The sequence below is a fragment of the Ornithorhynchus anatinus genome, chromosome 17 (assembly GCF_004115215.2).
Source record: "Ornithorhynchus anatinus isolate Pmale09 chromosome 17, mOrnAna1.pri.v4, whole genome shotgun sequence".
Lineage (NCBI taxonomy): Eukaryota > Metazoa > Chordata > Mammalia > Monotremata > Ornithorhynchidae > Ornithorhynchus > Ornithorhynchus anatinus.
In genome coordinates, this window is record NC_041744.1 from 1374622 (window position 1) to 1394578 (window position 19957).

Here is a 19957-nt window from a genome sequence, read left to right on the forward strand (position 1 = left end):
GACGTCCCGGTAGCTTACGGTGTCACCCTCTTTCCGTGCCGTGCGGGGCCGTGGGAGACTCGTTCTCTTGGGCGGGCCCCGGTCGGGCTCACGGAACGCTACAGAAACATTTCCTTGAGCACCTTGGGTCATTCGGGAGTATCTACTGAGCGCTTCCTGAGGGCGAGCGCCGTCCCGAGTGCTCGAGAGAGCACGGCGGAAGACCCACTCCCCGCCTTCTGGGAGCTGACCGTTGTTCAGAAAGGACTGACGCAGGCGGAGTTGGAATCCTCCCACCCGGCGACTTGACGCTCCTCGAAAGAACCCGTTCCGCTCCCACCGGAGCTGGGATTCAGGATTTAAAAACCTGGCCGGCCTCCGCAGCGCGTCTTCGGCAGTGGTCTGCACGTGCCTTACGGTTCAGAGGGGACGGAGTCTGGCTGCCGCATCTCGGTTCGTGCCACCGTAAAGGGTGGGGTAAGAGGGTCTGGGCGCAGAGCTTCGGTTTCCTCAAGCCACGGGCGATGGCGAGGTTGTGGATGTGACCGCCCCGGGGGTCCTGGACGGGGTCTGGGGGGGCCGGTCCTCCTTTCCTCGGCGGGTCTCGCCCTCTTTCGGAGCATGAACCCCTTAAGGGGAACTGGGCCTAACCCTTTTGGGTGGTATCGATTGATTCAATCAATCGTATTTATTGAGCGCTCACTGCGCTTGGGATGGGCAGTCGGGCAACAGATAGAGACAATCCCTGCCCAACAACGGGCTCGCAGTCTAAACCCCACCAAGTGCGCCCACCCCTCCTAGGAGGTGGGCCTGCCTTCCTCGGAGAAGCCGTGCCGAGGTCCCCTTGGGGGCCGCGTTCGTTCATTCGTGGATTCCGTCGCATTTGAGAAGCAGCGGGGCTCAGTGGAAAGAGCCCGGGCTTGGGAGTCAGAGGTCGTGGGTTCTAATCCCGCCACTTGTCAGCTGTGTGACTTTGGGCAACTCATTTCACTTCCCCGGGCCTCAGTTCCCTCATCTGTCAAATGGGGATGAAGACTGTGAGCCCCATGTGGGACAACCTGATCACCTTGTATATTCCTCCCCCGTCCCCGGTGCTTAGAACATAGTATGTGCTTAAGAGATGCCAGCAGTATTATTTATTGAGCGCTCACTGGGTGCAGAGCACTGAACGAAGCGCTGGGAAAGTACAGATTCAGCAGACGGCGGTGGGTCCCCCATGGAGGCGTTCTGCATCCAGAACTCGGCTTGGGGCGTTGGGTCAGCGTTCCCCAGTTCATTCAGTCGTATTTAAAGATAAATAGAATCAATATAGAGTCAGTTCCCCCACAGCGTTGCGGCCTGCCTGGCCTTCCCCCGTGGCTCAGTGGCAAGAGCCCGGGCTTGGGAGTCAGAGGTCATGGGTTCTAATCCCCGCTCCTCCACCTGTCAGCTGGGTGACTTTGGGCAAGTCATTTCACTTCTCTGGGCCTCAGTTCCCTCCTCTGCCAAATGGGGACGAAGACCCTGAGCCCCACGGGGGACAACCTGATCACCTTGCGTCCCCCCCCCCAGCGCTTAGCACGGTGCTTGGCACCTCATAAGCGCTTAACATTCAGTGGTATTTATTGAGCGCTTAAGAGGTGCAGAGCACCGGCCCAAGCGGTTGGGATGGCCAATGGGGGCACAGAGAGAGGCCATCCCTGCGGGCTCCAGTCGGGGGAGACGGAGAAGCAGGGTGGCTCAGTGGAAAGAGCGCGGGCTGGGGAGTCAGAGGTCATGGGTTCAAATCCCGGCTCTGCCCCCTGTCAGCTGTGTGACTGTGGGCAAGTCGCTTCACTTCTCTGGGCCTCAGTCACCTCATCTGTAATAATGTTGGTATTTGTTCAGCACTTCCTATGTGCCGAGCACCGTTCTAAGCGCTGGGGTAGACACAGGGGAGTCAGGTGGTCCCACGTGGGGCTCACAGTCTTCATCCCCATTTTCCAGATGAGGTCACTGAGGTACAGAGAAGTGAAGTGAAATGTAAAATGGGGATGAAGACTGTGAGTCTCACGTGGGACGACCTGATGACCCCGTATCTCCCCCAGCGCTTAGAACAGTGCTCTGCACCTAGTAAGCGCTTAACAAATACCAACATTATCATTATTATTATTATTATTATTATTAAATCCCAACATGAGGCGGAGTCTCTTCCTTGGAGAAGCAACGTGGCTCAATGGAAAAGAGCGTGGGCTTCGGAATCAGAGGTCATGGGTTCGACTCCCGGCTCTGCCACTCGCCAGCTGGGTGACTGTGGGCGAGTCACTTCACTTCTCTGGGCCTCAGTTCCCTCATCTGGAAAATGGGGATTAACCGTGAGCCTCACGTGGGACCACCTGCTGACCCTGTATCTGCCCCAGCGCTTAGAACAGTGCTCTGCACCTAGGAAGCGCTTCACAAACACCACCATTAGTATTGTCCTTCCTTCGGGACTACAACTCCCAGCCTGCTTTGCTCGCCCGGGGCGCGCTGCCTGCCGGGAAGGGGACTCCGGGAGGGGGGGAGGGAGGGGAGGGCGATGAGGTCATCGGCGGCGCCGCGCGGGGTGCGGATGAGGTCATCGGCGCGCGACGGCGGCCCCGCGTGGTGGGGGGTGGGGGTCGCGTGCGCCTGAGGGTGGCCGAGGCGCGCGCCGGGCCGCGCGTGCGCACGAGGGTTTCCCGCCCTGGCCGTCGGCGGCCATGCCGTCCAGCCCCGGGACCGGGACCGGGACCGGGACCGGGACCGGTCCTCGTGCTCGCTCCGCCGCCCCGGATCTGCAGCAGCAGCAGCAGCAGCAGCAGCAGCAGCAGCAGCAGCAGCAGCAGCGGCGGAGGCTGCCCATCTTCCAGGCCCGGGGCCCGCTGCTGGCTCAGCTCCGCGGCCTGGACAGCGCCGTCCTCATCGGTGAGACCCTCCCCACCCCCCCCGTGCATTCGTCCACAATCATAATGCTGGCACTGCAGAAGCAATTACTAGGTGCCGAGCACTGTTCTAAGCGCCGGGGGGGAGATGCAGGGTCATCAGGTGGTCCCACGTGAGGCTCCCGGGCTTCATCCCCATTTGACAGATGAGCAAACTGAGGCCCAGAGAAGGGAAGGGACTTGCCCACTTTAATAATAACGTTGGTAGTGGTTAAGCGCCTACTAGGTGCAGAGCGCTGTTCTAAGCGCTTGGGAGATACAGGGTCATCAGGTGGTCCCACGTGAGGCTCCCGGGCTTCATCCCCATTTGACAGATGAGCAAACTGAGGCCCAGAGAAATGAAGGCACTTGCCCACTTTAATAATAACGTTGGTAGTGGTTAAGCGCTTACTAGGTGCAGAGCACCGTTCTAAGCGTTGTTGGGGGAGATACAGGGTCATCAGGTGGCCCCCCGTGAGGCTCACGGTCTTAATCCTCATTTTACAGATGAGGGAACTGAGGCACAGAGAAGGGAAGTGACTCGCCCACGGTCACCCAGCTGACAGGTGGCAGAGCCGGGATTCGAACCCATGAGCTCCGACTCCCAAGCCCGGGCTCTTTCCACTGAGCCACGCTGCTTCTCTAGACTGTAAGACTACTTTAGACTGTAAGCCCATCAAAGGGCAGGGACCGTCTCTGTCTCTATCCCTATTTGTACATTCCAAGCGCTTAATACAGTGCTCTGCACATAATAAGCGCTCGATAAATACTATTGAATGAATGAATGGGGCGTCGGGGCACGGTGGCATCAGTGGTCCCCACCTAGGTGGAAGGTTGTAAAGGCAGATGGGGCAGAGGGTGCTGATTGACAGGCAGTCTGGAGCCCGTGCCGATTGACGGGCAGGCGGGGGGGCCGTGCCGATTGACGGGCAGTCTGGAGCCCGTGCCGATTGACGGGCAGGCGGGGGGCCCGGGCTGATTGACGGGCAGTCTGGAGCCCGTGCCGACTGACGGGCAGTCTGGAGCCCGTGCCGATTGACGGGCAGGCGGGGGCCCGTGCCGATTGACGGGCAGACCCCGGGCGACGACGTGCTGATTGACAGGTATGCGGGAGCCCATAGGCAGGGACCCAGGCTGATTGACGGGCAGGGGACCTTGCTGATTGAGCTCGACTGATAGGCGGGGGCCCGTCCTAACCTCAAGGACGTTTGTCTGCCGGCCCCTGCCCTTGGCTAGCTTCTGGACCCTGCCGGCTCACCCCGGTGAAACAACGGAGTTGAGTTTTTCGTTTTAAAATAGAGCGGCTGCGGTTTCACTTTGGCAGCAGAAGGATCCTTTGGACGGTCGATCGGGAAGGGACAGGCGGGGACCCGCCCGGCCACTTGGACCCTGGCTCAGTGGAAAGAGCACGGGCTTTGGAGTCAGAGGTCATGGGTTCGAATCCCTGCTCGGCCACATGTCGGCTGTGTGACTTTGGGCGAGTCACTTCACTTCTCGGTGCCTCAGTCACCTCACCTGTCAAATGGGGATGAAGACTGCGAGCCCCACGTGGGACAACCCGATTCCCCTGTGTCTCCCCCAGCGCTTAGAACGGTGCTCGGCACACAGTGAGCGCTGAACAAATACCAACATTGTTATTATTTGGACTGGAAGCGAAGGTCGTCCGGTGGAAGGAACAGATCGTTAGAGCTCTCAGGAGCTGGCTTCCTCAGGAAAGTGGAGTTGGTGATGAGAGGGGGCAGTTTCTCTCCCATGAAATGTGAGCTTCAGAACTCGTCCTCCGAAAGTCATTTGAGGTTCTCGACCCAGACCCCAGCCAATCTGCCCGCAGCATTCTAATGTTATTATTATCTTAGAGAAGCAGCGTGGTACGGTGGAAAGAGCGCGGGCTTGGGAGTCAGAGTTCATGGGTTCGAATCCCGGCTCCGCCACTTGCCAGCTGGGTGACTGTGGGCAAGTCACTTCTCTGTGCCTCAGTTACCTCATCTGTAAAATGGGGATTAAAACTGTGAGCCCCACGTGGGACCACCTGATTACCTTGTATCCCCCAGTGCGTAGAACAGTGCTCTGCACATAGGAAGCGCTTAACAAATACCACCATTGATTTATTTTTTTTAATGTTGGTATTTGTTAAGCGCTTACTATGTGCAGAGCACTGTTCTAAGCCCTGGGGTAGATACAGGGGAATCAAGTTGTCCCACGTGAGGCTCATAATTAATCCCCATTTTACAGATCTGATTTTGGAGTCAGAGATCATGAGTTCAAATCCCAGCTCTGCCACTTGTCAGCTGTGTGACTGTGGGCAAGTCACTTAACTTCTCTGAGCCTCAGTTACCCCATCTGTAAAATGGGGATGAAGACTGTGAGCCCCACGTGGGACAACGCGATTCCCTTGTGTCTACCCCAGCGCTTAGAACGGTGCCCTGCACGTAGTAAGCGCTTAACAAATACCAACATCATTAGATCCCCTTGAGGGATAGAGGCCGGGAGAGCCGGATCCATTTTATATTTTATCGGGGCCTTGGCGTCTGTCTGCAGGCACTCTCTCCCCACCTTGACTCGAAAGCGGCCCCTGAGTGCATCCGACTGGGCCTGAAAGCGAAGTTTCCACCCCTTCCACCTGCAAAGCTCCACTGCTCCTGGGCCTCGGCCTGGCTGGGTGTGGGGAGGCTCCCCCGCAGCCGACACAACCCACACTGTGATGATAACCACCGTCATTGTGCAGTTGTTAACCCCCTTCCTTTATGTCAAGCGCCGTGGAGCTCAGCCCCCCGCGCTCTCCGACCTGTAATCTGTAAAACGCGCTTCCGAGTCTTATCCAACTTCCTCCTAGTTAGGACGGTCCCTCCTGATGATCTTGTGTCTCTCCCGATGCTCAGTATTGGCCCATAGAAAGCGCTGAAAAAATATCACAGTATTATTATTATTACTATTTGCGGCGTTGGTATTGAGGGAGAACGAAGGGGAACCTTCGGGGGAAATGTTAATGCTTAAACCGACTGATTTCTGCTCCGGAGCCTCACGGGCCGGAGCCCCAGACGCTCTCAGCCACGCTAATCGTGCCCAATCAGTCGGTTAACCGATGGTATCTATTGAGCGCTTGCCCTGTGCAGAGCACTGTAGTAAGGCCCCGGGAGAGAACGCTATGAGAGATTCGGTTCCCTGCCCGCAACGAGCCCAAGCGGGGTCTTCCTCTCCCTTGGTAGAGTTCACTGCTCCCATGCGCGTGGAGAGCGCGTGGACGGAAGCCCACCCGGAAGAGGCCAGGACCTTCGGCCATTGCCCCCGGGCTCCCCCCGAGTGGTTTTCCATCTAGGGAAAAGTGGTTTAAATGTGAACCGTCGGTAGTGTCCCCTGTCGGAGAGGGTCTGGTGGCGAGTTGGAGCTAGGTGGATATTTTGGGCAGGGCATAGGGGCCGAGTAGCGTCCTTGGCTTGCTGCCTCCGAACCTTCCTGAGATCCCACCTCCTTCAGGAGGCCTTCCCAGATTAATCTCTCTTCTCCCCCCCAGCACGTCCTTCCCAATCGCAGCCTGACCCCTGGCGTGTCCGTAACCTCCTGAGGCACTTCTGTGTCACCTTACCTGCCCCATCGCTTCCGCGTCACCTCATGTCCGTGTCCCGCTTTCCCCCTTCCTCCTGCCCGTGATTTTAACGTCTCTTTCCCCCGGCTGGACTGTAAGCCGCTTGAGGGCGGGGGTCGTGTCTACGAACTAGCGGATGCTTCCCCACGCTTAGCTCGGTGCCCTGCCCGCAGTCAGTACGGTCGATTGACCTCTCGCTTCGCCCAAAAGGCCCGGGTCGCGAAGCGACCGTCCGCTTCGGGGCGGGCCGGGGCATCTCTGCGGGGGCAGCTCCAGTGCTGCGGCCTGGGAATCGGAGACCTGGGTTCTAATCCCGACTCCGCCACTGACCCTGCTGGATCTCCTTCCCCCTTAGACCGTGAGCCCCGTGTGAGACAGGGACTGGGTCCCTGTAGGCTTGTATCTACCGCAGCATTCAGCCCGGTGCTCGGCGCAGAATAAGCGCTGGACGAACACCACCGTGGCCGTTATTACTCTCCTTCCTCTGGCCCTGCAGGAGAGACGGGCTCCGGGAAGACGACACAGCTCCCACAGTACCTGTACGAAGCCGGCATCGGGCGTCAGGGCGTCATTGCCGTGACCCAGCCGCGCCGCGTGGCCGCCATCTCCCTGGCCACCAGGGTCTCGGAGGAGAAGAGGACCAGGCTGGGGAACCTGGTACGTAGCTTTCGGCCCGAAACCGTCTCAGAGAGGTCGGGGGCGGCAAGGGGCCGGTGTCTCGACCCGACGCGGGGAGTGAAGGGGAGGCAGCGGATCCTGGTCTGGGCCACGGTTTCCTCATCTGTAAAATGAGGCCCGACGGCTCGCTCTCCCCCTCTCTCAGACGGTGAGCTCTGTAGGGGCCGGGGCCGGTTTCCCCTCTGAGAGCTGTCCCGGCGCTCGGTACATAGGAAGCGTGCGATCGGTCCCACTGCGTGGTGACTGCTTCAAAAGCCCACGCCACTCGCACGTCTCGTTTCCACCTCCCGTAGACCGGAGGTTCCCTGTAGGCAGGGATCGCCCTTACCGACTCTTGTATTGTCCTCCCGAAAGAGTTCACGACAGTGTTCTGCGTACGGTAAGCACTCAGTAAACTTCATCGATGGACTGATCTCCTCCCGGTCCCAGTGCTGACCTCCTCCTCCTGCCCCAGCCAACGAGGGATGGCTTTTAACCTTCGCTACCATCCCTAAGTGGACGGTTGGGATTCTGTGCTCTCGTCTCGAGGGCAGGGTCTTCTGCCTCAGCCACCCCGTCCGACAGCGTCCGGCCAAGAGGGCCGGCGGGGAGGGCTGATGGGCGGGCGGGGGTGGGTTGGAAGCGCCCCGGCGCCCCTCGTCGCCGTTGGGGCGGCGGGCCCGGCCCCGCCGGACTACCGCCCGACTGACGGGCTGGTGGGCCGGGGCGGTCTGTCGCCCTCACCCCCTCAGGTGGGCTACACGGTGCGCTTCGACGACGTGACGTCGGAGGCGACGCGGATCAAGTTCCTGACGGACGGGATGCTGCTGCGCGAGGCCGTGGCCGACCCGCTGCTGCGCAGGTACAGCTGCGTCATCCTGGACGAGGCCCACGAGCGCACCGTCCACACCGACGTGCTCTTCGGGGTGGTCAAGGCTGCGCAGAAGAAGCGGAAGGAGCTGGGCAAGCCGCCCCTGAAGGTCAGCCCCCGCGGGGCGGCGCTTGGGCCGGGCGACCCCGCACCCGCTCTCCCCCCGAACCCGGAGCCCCGGCGGGACGGGGACTGGGTCCGGCCGGCCGGTCCCGCGGCCACCCCGGTGCTCGGGCCCCTTCGGTCCGGAAGGGGGAAGCGTTCTGGGCCGGGGGAAGGTCCTAACGCTCCACCCGGCGTCCGCAGGTGATCGTCATGTCGGCCACCATGGACGTGGACCAGTTCTCCCAGTATTTCGGCGGCGCCCCCGTCCTCTACCTGGAAGGCCGGCAGCACCCCATCCAGATCTTCTACACCAAGCAGCCCCAGAGTGACTACCTCCAGGCGGCCCTGGTCTCCGTCTTCCAGATTCACCAGGTACACGGGCCCGACCCCGGCCCCTCACACGGGCCCGAGGGGTTCTGGGACCAGAAGCCCCCCAATACGGAAGGCGTCACCCTTGGGGCGAATGGCAGTGTTGGATTTTGCCGGGTCTATCCCGCACCCTAAAGGGAAGCCTGCCCCGGCTCACCGCAGGGAGCCAGTGGACGGGTCACCTGGGATGTCGTGGCCTGAGAGGAAGCATCCGGTCCCGGGGACGCCCTCCGGAATTACCTAAATTCCCGGGAGCTTGTGCCCAAGACCACGCAGACGTAGGCTACCGCTGGTTCCGGACCCCCAGAGGAGCGCCCGGTCTGACTGCTCCGTGCTCTTTCCCCATCTCGCTCCCAGGAGGCCCCCTCCTCCCAGGACATCCTGGTCTTCCTGACGGGCCAGGAGGAGATCGAGGCCATGAGCAAAACCTGCCGAGACATCGCCAAGCAGCTTCCCGACGGCTGCCCGCCGATGGTGGTGCTGCCCCTGTACGCCTCCCTTCCCTACTCGCAGCAGCTGCGGGTCTTCCAGGGGGCCCCAAAGGTGAGCCGAGGTCGGGCTGGCCGCACCCGGTCCCCCCGGCCCCCCGCCGTGGTTTGCCGGCGCGGCCGGGGCCGCCTCCTCTGGGCCCTTCCCGCCGCCCTCGCCGACGCCGGCTTCCTTCCCCCTCCAGGGCTCCCGCAAAGTGATCATCTCCACCAACGTCGCCGAAACCTCCATCACCATCGCCGGAATCAAATTCGTGATCGACACGGGCATGGTGAAAGCCAGGAAGTACAACCCCGGTGAGAGCTCGCGGGGGCTGCAGATTTCAGCCCCGGGCGGCCCTCCCCGCACCCGCCCTGGTCCCGCCCGCGGGGCCTCAGCCCGAGGTCCGAGGGCGGGGGTCATCCCGAAGCTGTCCTGCTCAGCCGTGGCTGCCGCAGGGCCCGAGCCCAGCAGGGGACAGGGTGGGAGGGGGTGTGGGTGCGAAGTGTTGGGAACGGGGTTCGGGGTTGAACCTCCAGGCCTCCAGCCTGCTGATCCAAGGGGGCACGATCAGCCGGGGCCGCCCCCCTGAGCCCGGCCTGTGGGCGGATGGGAGCCGGTGCCCAGGCGACCCCTGGGATGGAGGACCGCGGCCCCTCTGAGCCTCCCGAGGCCGCTGGCTCCTCGGCGTGCTGGGGGTTTTTTTCCGTGAGGCCTCGGGGCAGAAGCCCCGCCGCCGACCCGACCGCGGCCATCCCTCCCCCCCGCAGACAGCGGCCTCGAGGTGCTGGCGGTGCAGCGGGTGTCCAAGGCCCAGGCCTGGCAGCGGACGGGGCGGGCGGGCCGGGAAGACAGTGGCTCCTGCTACCGGCTCTACACGGAGGAGGAGTTCGAGAAGTTCGACAAGATGACCGTCCCGGAGATCCAGAGGTCAGGCCTCCCCTCTCCTGTCCGGTTCCCGTCCGCGGGGATCCTCCCTTCTCCTGCCTCGGCGATCGGAGGGACTCCGGCTGACGATGCCCCTCTCTCTCCCCCTCCTCCCTTCTCCTTCCCCCCTCCTCCCTCTTTTTCCCCCCAACCCCGGTAGGTGTAACCTGGCTAGCGTGGTGCTGCAGCTCCTCGCCCTGAGGATCCCCAACGTCCTCACCTTCGATTTCATGTCGAAGCCGTCCCCAGGTGAGCCGGCGGGAGGGGAGGTTTCCGTCAGCGGTATCGATCGAGCCCTTTCCTTGCGCATCGTGCTGAGCGCCCGGGAGAGTCCAGTACGACAGAGTTGGCGGACACATTCCCCGCCCACGAGGAGCACACGGTCTGTTGGGGGAGACAGACGTTAATACAAGTAAATTATGGCTGTGTCCTGAAGTGCCGGTGGGGAGAGGGCAGGGTGAATGTCAAGGGCTTTAACTGGGTCAGATCTGAGTGCCAGGGTGATACGGAAGGGAGGGGAATAGAGGGGCTTGGTCGGGGAAGGCCTCTTGGAGGAGATGTGAGTTTTCAGAAGGCTCGGAACGGGCGGAGAGCGGCAGTCTGTTGCGTGTGAAGGAGGAAGGGAGTTCCAGGCCAGAGTCGGGGCGTGGGCGAGGGACCGGCAGTGAAACAGACGAAATCGAGGGACAGAGCAGATTGGCGTTAGAGGAGCAAAGCGTGCGGGCCGGGTTGTGGCAGGAGATCAGAGAGGTGAGAGACGCCACCCACGGGGCAAGCGATGCTATGCCGAGCCCTCGAGGAAGTCATCCAACGGCTGGGATTCCTGGACACTTTGGGGCCCCGGTCCCGGTTGCCCGCGGTTTCAGAGACCAAGACAGGGCGGGGAGACCCGGGGCCGCGGCGTAGATGAGGATCGGCCCCGGGAGCGATTTAGCCCCGTGAGACCGACCCCCGCCTCCCCTCGTCGGGGCTCACGTCGGGGCTCCCGGGTTTTGAGATCACATTCAGGCGGCCGTCGACCAGCTGGACCTGCTGGGTGCGCTTGACCGGAAGGATGAGCAGCTGACCCTGACCCCGATCGGGAGGAAGATGGCAGCCTTTCCCCTGGAGCCCAGGTTTGCCAAGGTAAACGGTTGGGCGCGGCGGCCGGGCTGGTGTGTGGTGTGTGCTCGCCCTGGGAGGGAGGGAATCTTAGCAGCAGCGGCGACAGTATTTATCGAGCACCTCTTTGGCGCAGGGCACCGCCCTAGACTCTCGGCAAGTACAGGACAGCAGGGTGACCCGTCCCCTGCCCCGACGGACCCTCCGCTCTCAGCCCGGCGTCCATTCTGTGCCCTCCGGCCGGCCGCCCCTAACGGTCCCCTCTGGCCCTCGCGCCCCCCCCCCCCCCCCCCCCCGAGGCTCGGCGTTCCCACGTCCCCCATCGTTCAGCTCACGCGTCCCTGATGGGGTCCACCTGAAAGCCGAGTGGTCACATCCACCACCACCAACGCCCCCGTCAGTCACTCTAGACTGTAAGCTCGTTGTGGGTGGGGAATGTGATTGTTTATCGTACTCTCCCCAGTGCTCAGTACAGTGCTCTGCACACAGTAAGTGCTCAGTAAATACGATTGAATGAATGAATGAGTCAATCAGCCATTAATTGAGCGTTTACTATGCGCAGAGCACCGTACTAAGAGCCCGGGATAGTACAATACAGTAGAATTAGCAGATACGTTCCCTGCCTGTAATGAGTTTATAGTCTGGGGTGGGGGGAATAGACATTAATATAAATAAATTCACAAATATATATATATATAGATTCCCTGCGGGAGGGAGGGACGACGATGTTAGCCCTAGCCGAAGGTGCTGCGTTGGGAAGAGGTCGGTCTAAAGAAGCAGCGTGGCTTAGTGTGGCGAGAGCACGGGCCGGGGAGTCAGAGGACGTGGGTTCTAATCACGGTTCCGTCACTTGCCTCCTCTGTGACTTGGGGCGAGCCTCTTAACTTCTCTGTGGCTCAGTTACCCCATCTGCAAAATGGGGATGAAGACCGTGAGCCCCACACGGGACGACCCGATTACCTTGTGTCTCCCTCAGGGCTTGGAACGGCGCTTGGCACGCGGTAAGCGCCTAACAGATAGCATCATCTAAAGCGTCTCTATCTCTCCCTGCCCCTCCCTACCCCCTGGGCTCCGCAGACCATCCTCCTGTCCCCCAAATTCCACTGCACAGAAGAGATCCTGACCATCATCTCCCTGCTGGCCGTGGACAGCATCCTCTACAACCCTCCGGCCCGGCGGGACGAGGTGCAGGCCGTCCGCAGGAAGTTCATTTCCAGCGAGGGCGACCACATCACCCTGCTCAACGTGTACCGGACCTTCAAAAGCGTGGGGGGCAGCAAGGTACCCGGCGGGCCGCCACGCTCTCCTCCCCCCGCCGCCTCCAACCCCCCCTCTCCCTCCTCCTCAAAAGCTCTTGCGGCTCAGTGAGTTTCCCTCGTAGGAGTTGAAGGTATTTGTCGGTTGCCGCCCGGGCGCCGGGCGCTGCGAGCGTGACACAGAGCGACCCGCCCCCCACCCACCAGGAGCGTCTGTGGTGGCGGGAATCAGAGCCGCCCGCGCTCTCCGGTGGGAGGCTCCGGCCTCCGTCTCCTCGTGGCGGGGATGGGGATCTTGACTTGTTTGGAGTGAAATTTAAGATATCGGGGCCGTACAGGAAGGAAGAAAGCTGAAAATCAGCTTGAAAAATCCTAGTTAATCCATCTGGAGGAAAAAATTGAGAAAATTATTCCTACTTCCAGATCCAGAAAGCTGTGTGACCAGCCCAATGACTGGGTTAAACATATTTATTGAGATAAATGTGCATGAATCAAGGATTTTTGAGATAAATATGTGGTAATCCGGGGGGTGGGGACGGGGGTCCGGCTGACCCCTCTGGTCTCTCGGCAGGAATGGTGCAAAGAGAACTTCGTCAACGGCAAGAACGTGTCGCTGGCGGCCGAAGTCCGAACCCAGCTCCGGGACATCTGCGTCAAGGTAACGGGGGCGTGGGGGCGGCTCCTCCCTCCTCCCCTTCCTCCCCTTCCTCCCCCTCCTCCTCTCCGCCGGCGACCCGGCCGGGGTCAGTCCGCCCCGAGATCGGGGGGCTGTCGGGCCCTCCGCCCGTCTGATCCGTCTCCCGCCCGCCCAGCTCTCCATGCCCCTGGAGTCGTGTCGCGGGGACACCGGGAACGTCCGCCGGTGCCTGGCCCACAGCCTCTTCATGCACGCGGCCGAGCTGCAGCCGGACGGCACCTACGCCACGGTGGACTCGCACCAGCCCGTGGCCATCCACCCCTCCTCCGTCCTGTTCCACTGCAAGCCGGCCTGCGTCACCTACAACACGCTGCTCCACACCAACCGCTGCTACATGCGGGACCTGTGCGTCGTGGACGCCGACTGGCTGTACGACGCCGCCCCCGAGTACTTCCGCAGGAAGCTGCGGGCCGCCCGGAACTGACCCCCGGGGGCGGGGCCGGCTGGCGGGGCCGGAGGGCCCGCCTGTCGCCGGGACCCCCCACCCCACCCCTCGGCCTCCCCCGCCTCAGAACTGCCCAGGAGGAGCCGGGCGTGCGCAGGGATCCTGTCGTGGTGCTGGGGAGGGGCGCGGTAAGAGCGAATGTGCGCGGTGGCTGGCGATGCCTGCCGGGGATCGCCTGGATTCAGCGGGCTGCTCAGGAGTGCGTTTCCTCTGAAAGTTTCTGCTCCAGGAAACGGGAAGAATGGACTCTTGGGGCGTCTTTAGGAAGGGGTGCTGATGGCTGTGACCTCCCCGGGGGCGGGGGGGGTCTCACCACGGCCCACCGGCGGCCCCGCAGCCGTCCGGGGAGGGGACATCGGCTCCCCCGTCTCCCACCCACCCCCCATCAGTCGGTTCCCTCAGCCTAGTGTGCAGGGGGCTGCTGGGGGGCCACCCGGGCTTTCCGGGCCCCCAGAGGAGCCGAGCCCAGTGACCACTCCTTGCTCCCCAAGGGGGCCGACCAGGCATTCCAGACTAACTGCTGAAAGCCTCGTCCAGGAACCGGGCACCATCGGATCCTAGTTTACAGCGGGCTCTGGAGGACCGGTTGCCCCTCAGGAAGAGCGGCGGGCCCGTTAGTAAAGCCCCCGCCGCCGAGACTCCCGGCCGTCCGGGCCTACCAGCGGCCAGCAGCCGTGTGGAGCGTGTCCGGGATCGGGCCGGGCAGCGGTGTGGGCAGAGTGCCGTCTGTGGGCCGAGTACTGTTACCGAGTGCCGGCCGGGGGCCCGGGGCGTCCAGCTGGGGTGACGGTGAGCTCCTGCTGGATAGCGTGGGCCCGGGGTGTCGGCCGGGAGGGCGTGGGTCGCCTCCCCTCCTGGACCAGAGTCTCTGGGATCCTGCCCCGCCGGCGGGTACGGGTCCGAAGGCAGAGACGGGGTCGTGGGCGTGCGTCGCGACGGCTCGTGCCAGCGAGGCAGCGTGTGCCGGCCGGCCGGCCGGCCCGGGTAGAGAGCGCATCAGCTTCCCCGCTCGGGCTGATTGGGGCCCATGCCCGTGGGCTCTGCCGTTCACCTCGCCCAAAGTGTCGCTCGTATCTGCCTCTGCCTCCGCCTCCCCCTCCCCATGTGGGAAAGGTGTTTCTAGAGGGAGGAAAAGGGCAACAGGGTCTCTCCCGATGTTTGTCGGGGCGTGCAGAAGCCCCCTTCACCGGGCCGTCGTGCTGGAGGTGCAGTCCGGTGCTGTCCATTTTCCAGTGTGTGCTCTTAAGAACACTTGAGAATTTTTATCCAAGCTGCTCAGGGAAGAATTCAGATGGGGAAAGCCCCCTCTGACACCATTTATAACGACAGACTGGCGATTTGTATGAGTCGTGGGGAGAGAGCCCCTCAAGTTTCACTTTCTTTTTAGACCGTGCTTTCCTAACTCCTCCGACGGCCTTGATACCCCAGACCCGGGGACTGTTTCTGGCCCAGCTGGGCCCTGGGGGTGGTGAGGCCCCCTCACCCCAGCCCTCCGCACAAGCCTGTCCGCCCCCCTTCCTTCTGTTTCTGTGTGGAAACACCCCAGCTGCAGAAAAAGGCAGTAAAGCACATTTCGTTCGGTCTCTGATCCGTGTTGGAGTGATATCTGTGTTGCGGGGCCGGGCGGGAGGGGAACAACCCCGCCAGTTACCGCTTCCGGGAGGCCTTCCCTGATGGACGCCCCCTGTTCCCTGCACTAATACCGCATGGGCTCGGGGGCCCCCCTCTCCCCACGCCACTTAGAGACCCCGGGATAATAATAATGTGGGTATTTGTTAAGCGCTTACTACGTGCAGAGCACCGTTCTAAGCGCTGGGAGAGATACGGGGTCATCAGGTTGTCCCTCGTGAGGCTCACGGTCTTCATCCCCATTTTCCAGATGAGGTCACTGAGGCCCAGAGAAGTGAAGCGACTCGCCCATAGTCACCCAGCTGACAAGCGGCGGAGCTGGAATTCGAACCCACGACCTCCGACTCCCAAGCCCGGGCTCTTTCCACGGAGCCACGCTGTTCCTCGTCGCCCTCCCCTCAATCTTGCGTATTTCATTCATTCATTCCTTCGTATTTATTGAGCGCTCACACTGTGCAGAGTACTTACTAAGCGCTTGGAATGTACAATTCGGCAACAGATAAGAGACCGTCCCTGCCCAACGCCGGGCTCACAGTCTAAAGGGGGGAGACAGACAACAAAACAAGTATTTGGCGTTCAGGAGGGTGTGCTTAAACATCGACAAACATGGTGTTTATTAAATGCCAACTACCTGCTAAATGCCGGGGACTGCCATACGATCAAGTCAGACCCAGTCCCTACCCCACCCAGGACTCAACAGCCTAAACAGGAGGGAGGACATGTATTTTTTACCCCATTTTACGGATGACAGACCTGAAGCTCGTGGGCAGGGAATGTATCCACCAACTCTGTGGTATTATTCATTCGTCGTATTTATTGAGCCCTTACTATGTGCAGAGCACTGTACTAAGCGCTTGGAATGGGCAATTTGGCAAGAGATAGAGACAATCCCTGCCCCATGACGGGGCTTCCAGTCTAATCATACTCTCTCAGTCCAGTGACCGCGCACAGTGAGTGCTCGGTAGAGGAGCAGTGTTGACCAGTGGACAGAGCCGAGGTGCGGGAGTTGGAAGGACCTAAGGTGCTGTTTCTGGCTCCATCTGCTTTGTGGCCTTGGGCGAGTCATTAACGTCTTGGCCTCAGCGACCTCATCTGTAAAATGGGGATTATGACTGGAAGCCCCACGGCGAACAGGGACTGTGTCCAACCTGATTAGCTTGTATCTAACCCAGGACTTAGAACAGTGCCTGGCATAGAGTAAGAGCTTAACAGATAGCATTAAAAATATATATATATCTGAGAGCAGGGACAGTGAAAGGCGGTCGGCACAGAGGAAAGGGGATCTGGGCTCTAATCCCGGCTCTGCTACTTATGCCCTTAGAAGAGCGCCTGATACCTGGTCAGCGTGTAAGAAGTACCGTTATTCTGTGTCCTCTTGGGTGAATCGCTTCACCTCTCCGGTCCTCAGTGACCTCATCTGTAAAATGGGGATGAATAATAATAATGTGGGGATTCGTTAAGCGCTTACTATGTGCAGAGCACTGTTCTAAGCGCTGGGGAAGACCCAAGGGAATCAGGTGGTCCCACGTGAGGCTCCCAGTTAATCCCCATTTTACAGATGAGGTAACCGAGGCCCAGAGAAGTGAAGTGACTCGCCCACAGTCACACAGCTGCCGAGCGGCAGAGCCGGGAGTCGAACCCATGATCTCTGACTCCAAAGCCCGGGCTCTTTCCACGGAGCCACACTGCTTCTCTCTGTGGGACAGGGACTGTATCCAACCCCATTTGCTTGTATCCATCCCAGCATTTAGTGCAATGCTTGGCACACGGTAAACGCTTAAAATATTATTGTTAATTGATTATGATGATGATGATTCAATGCTCGTGTGTCCCCAGGGGCCCTGATAAGATGGCAGTGAGGCTGCCCCAGACCCTGGAGCTGGGGCCCAAGTGGCGTGAATGTTTGATCCCCTGGCAGGGATTGTCTCTATTGCTGAATTGTACATTCCAGGCGCTTAGCACAGTGCTCTGCACAGAGCAAGCGCTCAATAAATACGATTGAATGAAAGCCTGGCCAAGTGCAGGGCTTCAGCGTGGCTCAGTGGAAAGAGCCCGGGCTTGGGAGTCAGAGGTCATGGGTTCAAATCCCGGCTCTGCCCCTTGGCAGCTGTGTGACTGTGGGCAAGTCACTTCACTTCTCTGTGCCTCGGTTCCCTCAACTGTAAAATGGGGATTAAAACCGTGAGCCTCACATGGGACAACCTGATGACCCTGTATCTACCCCAGTGCTTGGAACAGTGCTCTGCACATAGTAAGCGCTTAACAAATACCAACATCATTCTTATTATTATTCAGGTGACCGGCCGAGCCTGTCCCGCACTGGGCCAGAAAGGAAAAAACTCTTCAAATAGGTGGAGGCTTAACAGTGGCCCTGCGCATGCGTCCCGTGTCCCGCACAGCCTTCTGGGGTTGGTAGTTCGCCAGGACTCGCGGCTTGCCGCGCATGCGTCCCACGTCCCGCACAGCCTTCTGGGGTTGGTAGTTCGCCAGGACTCGCGGCTTGCCGCGCATGCGTCCCGCGTCCCGCACAGCCTTCTGGGGTTGGTAGTTCGCCAGGACTCGCGGCTTGCCGCGCATGCGTCCCGCACAGCCTTCTGGGGCTGGTAGTTCGCCAGGACGCGCGCCCCGCTGCGCAGGCGCAACTCCTGCTTTGTTTCCCCACCCCCGCCCAAGTCGGTTCCAGGCCTGACCCCGACCGAATAATAATGCTAACGATGGTATTCGTTAAGCGCTTACTATGTGCCAAACACTGTTCTAAGCCCTGGGATAGACTCAAGTTTATGAGGTCGTTCCATGTGGGGCTCCCAGCCTTAATCCCCATTTTACAGATGAGGTCACTGAGGCCCAGAGAAGTGGAGTGACTTGCCCACAGTCACACAGCTGACAAGGGGCAGAGCGGGATTAGAACTCACGACCTCTGACTCCCAAGCCCGGGTTCTTGCCACTAAGCCACCGGCCCAGACCGAGCGCTTCGGCCCCGATGTCATTTGAGACCTTTCGCCATTAAGCCCTCTTTTCCCCCACTTGTTGTGCGTGTCATCGATGCGCCTGAATTTACACCTTTGGGGAACTGGATATTCACCTCAGAGCTCTCAGCATTTATAATAATCATTATTATCATTATTGTGGTGTTTGTTAAATGCTTACTATGTGCCCGGCACTGTTCTAAGCACTGGGGTAGGTACAAGATAATGGGGCTGGTCACGGTTCCTGTCCCGCATAGGCCTCACAATCTTAATCCCCATTTTGAAGATGAGGGAAGTGAAGCCCAGAGAAATGACTTGGCCCAGGTCACCCAGCAGGCAAGTGGGGGTTGTCAGGATTAGAACCCATGCAGCGTGGCTCAGTGGAAAGAGCCTGGGCTTGGGAGTCAAGAGGTCAGGGGTTCGAATCCTGCCTCTGCCACTTGTCAGCTGTGTGACTGTGGGCAAGTCACTTCACTTCTCTGGGCCTCAGTTCCCTCATCTGTAAAATGGGGATTAACTGTGAGCCTCACGTGGGACAACCCGATTGCCCTGTGTCTACCCCAGCGCTTAGAACAGTGCTCTGCACATAGTAAGCGCTTAACAAATACCAACATTATTATTATTATTATTATTATGACTTCCCCATCCCAGCCCTGTGCTCTATTCACTAGGCCATGCCGCTTTTTCATTCATGTGCATATCTGTGATTATACAGATTTATTGATTGTATTTTATACATATAAATTTTTACATTTAACATACATTTAATTACATATGATTGCTGATATTATTTAATTATATATTATTTGAATATATATCAACTGCATTGATCGCGTGCATACTATGTGCAGCATTATTAAGGCCCCATCTCCTCTGAGAGGCCTTCCCCAATTAAGCCCTCTGTTCCCCAGTTGATTCTCCTTTCTGTATCGTCTATGCAGTTGGATCTGTGCCCTTTGGATATTTTTGATCTTCGCCCCACCCTAAATTATTTAGCTACATATCTTTAAATTATGCATTATAAACGACTTATATTAATGGGTGCCTCCCCTTCGAGACCGTAGGATCGTTACGGACGGGAGCCCGGCCTGCTAATTCTGTCGTATCGTACTCCCAGTCGCTGAGTGCAGTGCTCTGCAATAATACAAGTGCTCAATAAATACCATTGATTGATCGAACGCACTGTGATAAGTGCTTGGGAGAGTACGGTACGACATAGCAGACAGGTTCCTTGCCAGAAACAAGCTTTCAATCTCCTGGGGAAGACAGAGGTTAATATCAATAATCAACTCACACTATATGATTTAAAGATGTGTACATAAGCGTGCAGGGTTGGGGCAAATAATAACAATACTTGTCCTATTTGTTAAGCGCTTACTATGGGCCAGACACTGTACTAATTGCCGGGGGAAGGGGGACTATAAGCAAATCAGGTCGGACGCAGCCCCTGTCCCCCGTGGGGCTCACGGTCTCAATCCCCATTTTCCGGATGAGATAACCGAGGCCCGCAGAAGCGAAGCGATTTGCCCAAGGTCCCAGGGCAGACGAGTGGCGGAGCCGGGATTAGAACCCAGGGCCTTGTGCCTCCGAGGCCCGGGCTCGATCCCCACGTGCGGGGCTCCCTGATCCGAGGGCCCAGAGGAGCGCTCGGCCCGGTGCTCTGCAGCCAGTGAGCGCCGACTAAAGACCCGGCTGGGTGACTTTGGGCAAGTCACTTAACTTCTCTGTGCCTCAATTCCCTCGGGTAAAATGGGGATTAAAACTGTGAGCCCCACGTGGGACATCCTGATCACCTTGTATCCCCCCAGCGCTTAGAACAGTGCTTTGCACATAGTAAGCGCTTAACAAATACCACCATTATTATTAAAGACGATTGGGGGGGGGATCTGGCGTCGCCTTAACGCTCTCGGTTCATCCTACAAGACGAGAAGGGTTTCCGAGCTGTGCATGCCCTTGCCCCCTCCCACCTCACCTGCCTTTTCTCCTTCCCCATCCTAACCCGCA

General features: G+C 59.5%; 1 protein-coding gene across 1 annotated transcript; it reads left to right on the forward strand.

The window, feature by feature from the left end:
- The first annotated feature begins 2581 nt into the window (after positions 1 to 2581).
- Positions 2582 to 14946, forward strand: DHX33 (DEAH-box helicase 33). Its single transcript, XM_029082666.2, has 12 exons — positions 2582 to 2883; positions 6959 to 7119; positions 7872 to 8099; positions 8297 to 8467; positions 8822 to 9007; positions 9138 to 9249; positions 9703 to 9862; positions 10020 to 10108; positions 10857 to 10984; positions 12038 to 12241; positions 12788 to 12874; positions 13029 to 14946. The coding sequence occupies exons 1-12, from the start codon at positions 2679 to 2681 to the stop codon at positions 13335 to 13337; spliced, it is 2040 nt and encodes a 679-aa protein (XP_028938499.1). The 5' UTR covers positions 2582 to 2678; the 3' UTR covers positions 13338 to 14946.
- The last annotated feature ends 5011 nt before the right edge of the window (positions 14947 to 19957 follow it).

Coding starts and splice junctions, on each gene's coding strand:
- DHX33 (XM_029082666.2), top strand. CDS start 2,679: ATGCCGTCCAGCCCCGGGACCGGGACCGGGACCGGGACCGGGACCGGT. Junction 2,884..6,958: donor GGACAGCGCCGTCCTCATCG/GTGAGACCCTCC, acceptor CTGGCCCTGCAG/GAGAGACGGGCTCCGGGAAG. Junction 8,100..8,296: donor TGGGCAAGCCGCCCCTGAAG/GTCAGCCCCCGC, acceptor CGGCGTCCGCAG/GTGATCGTCATGTCGGCCAC.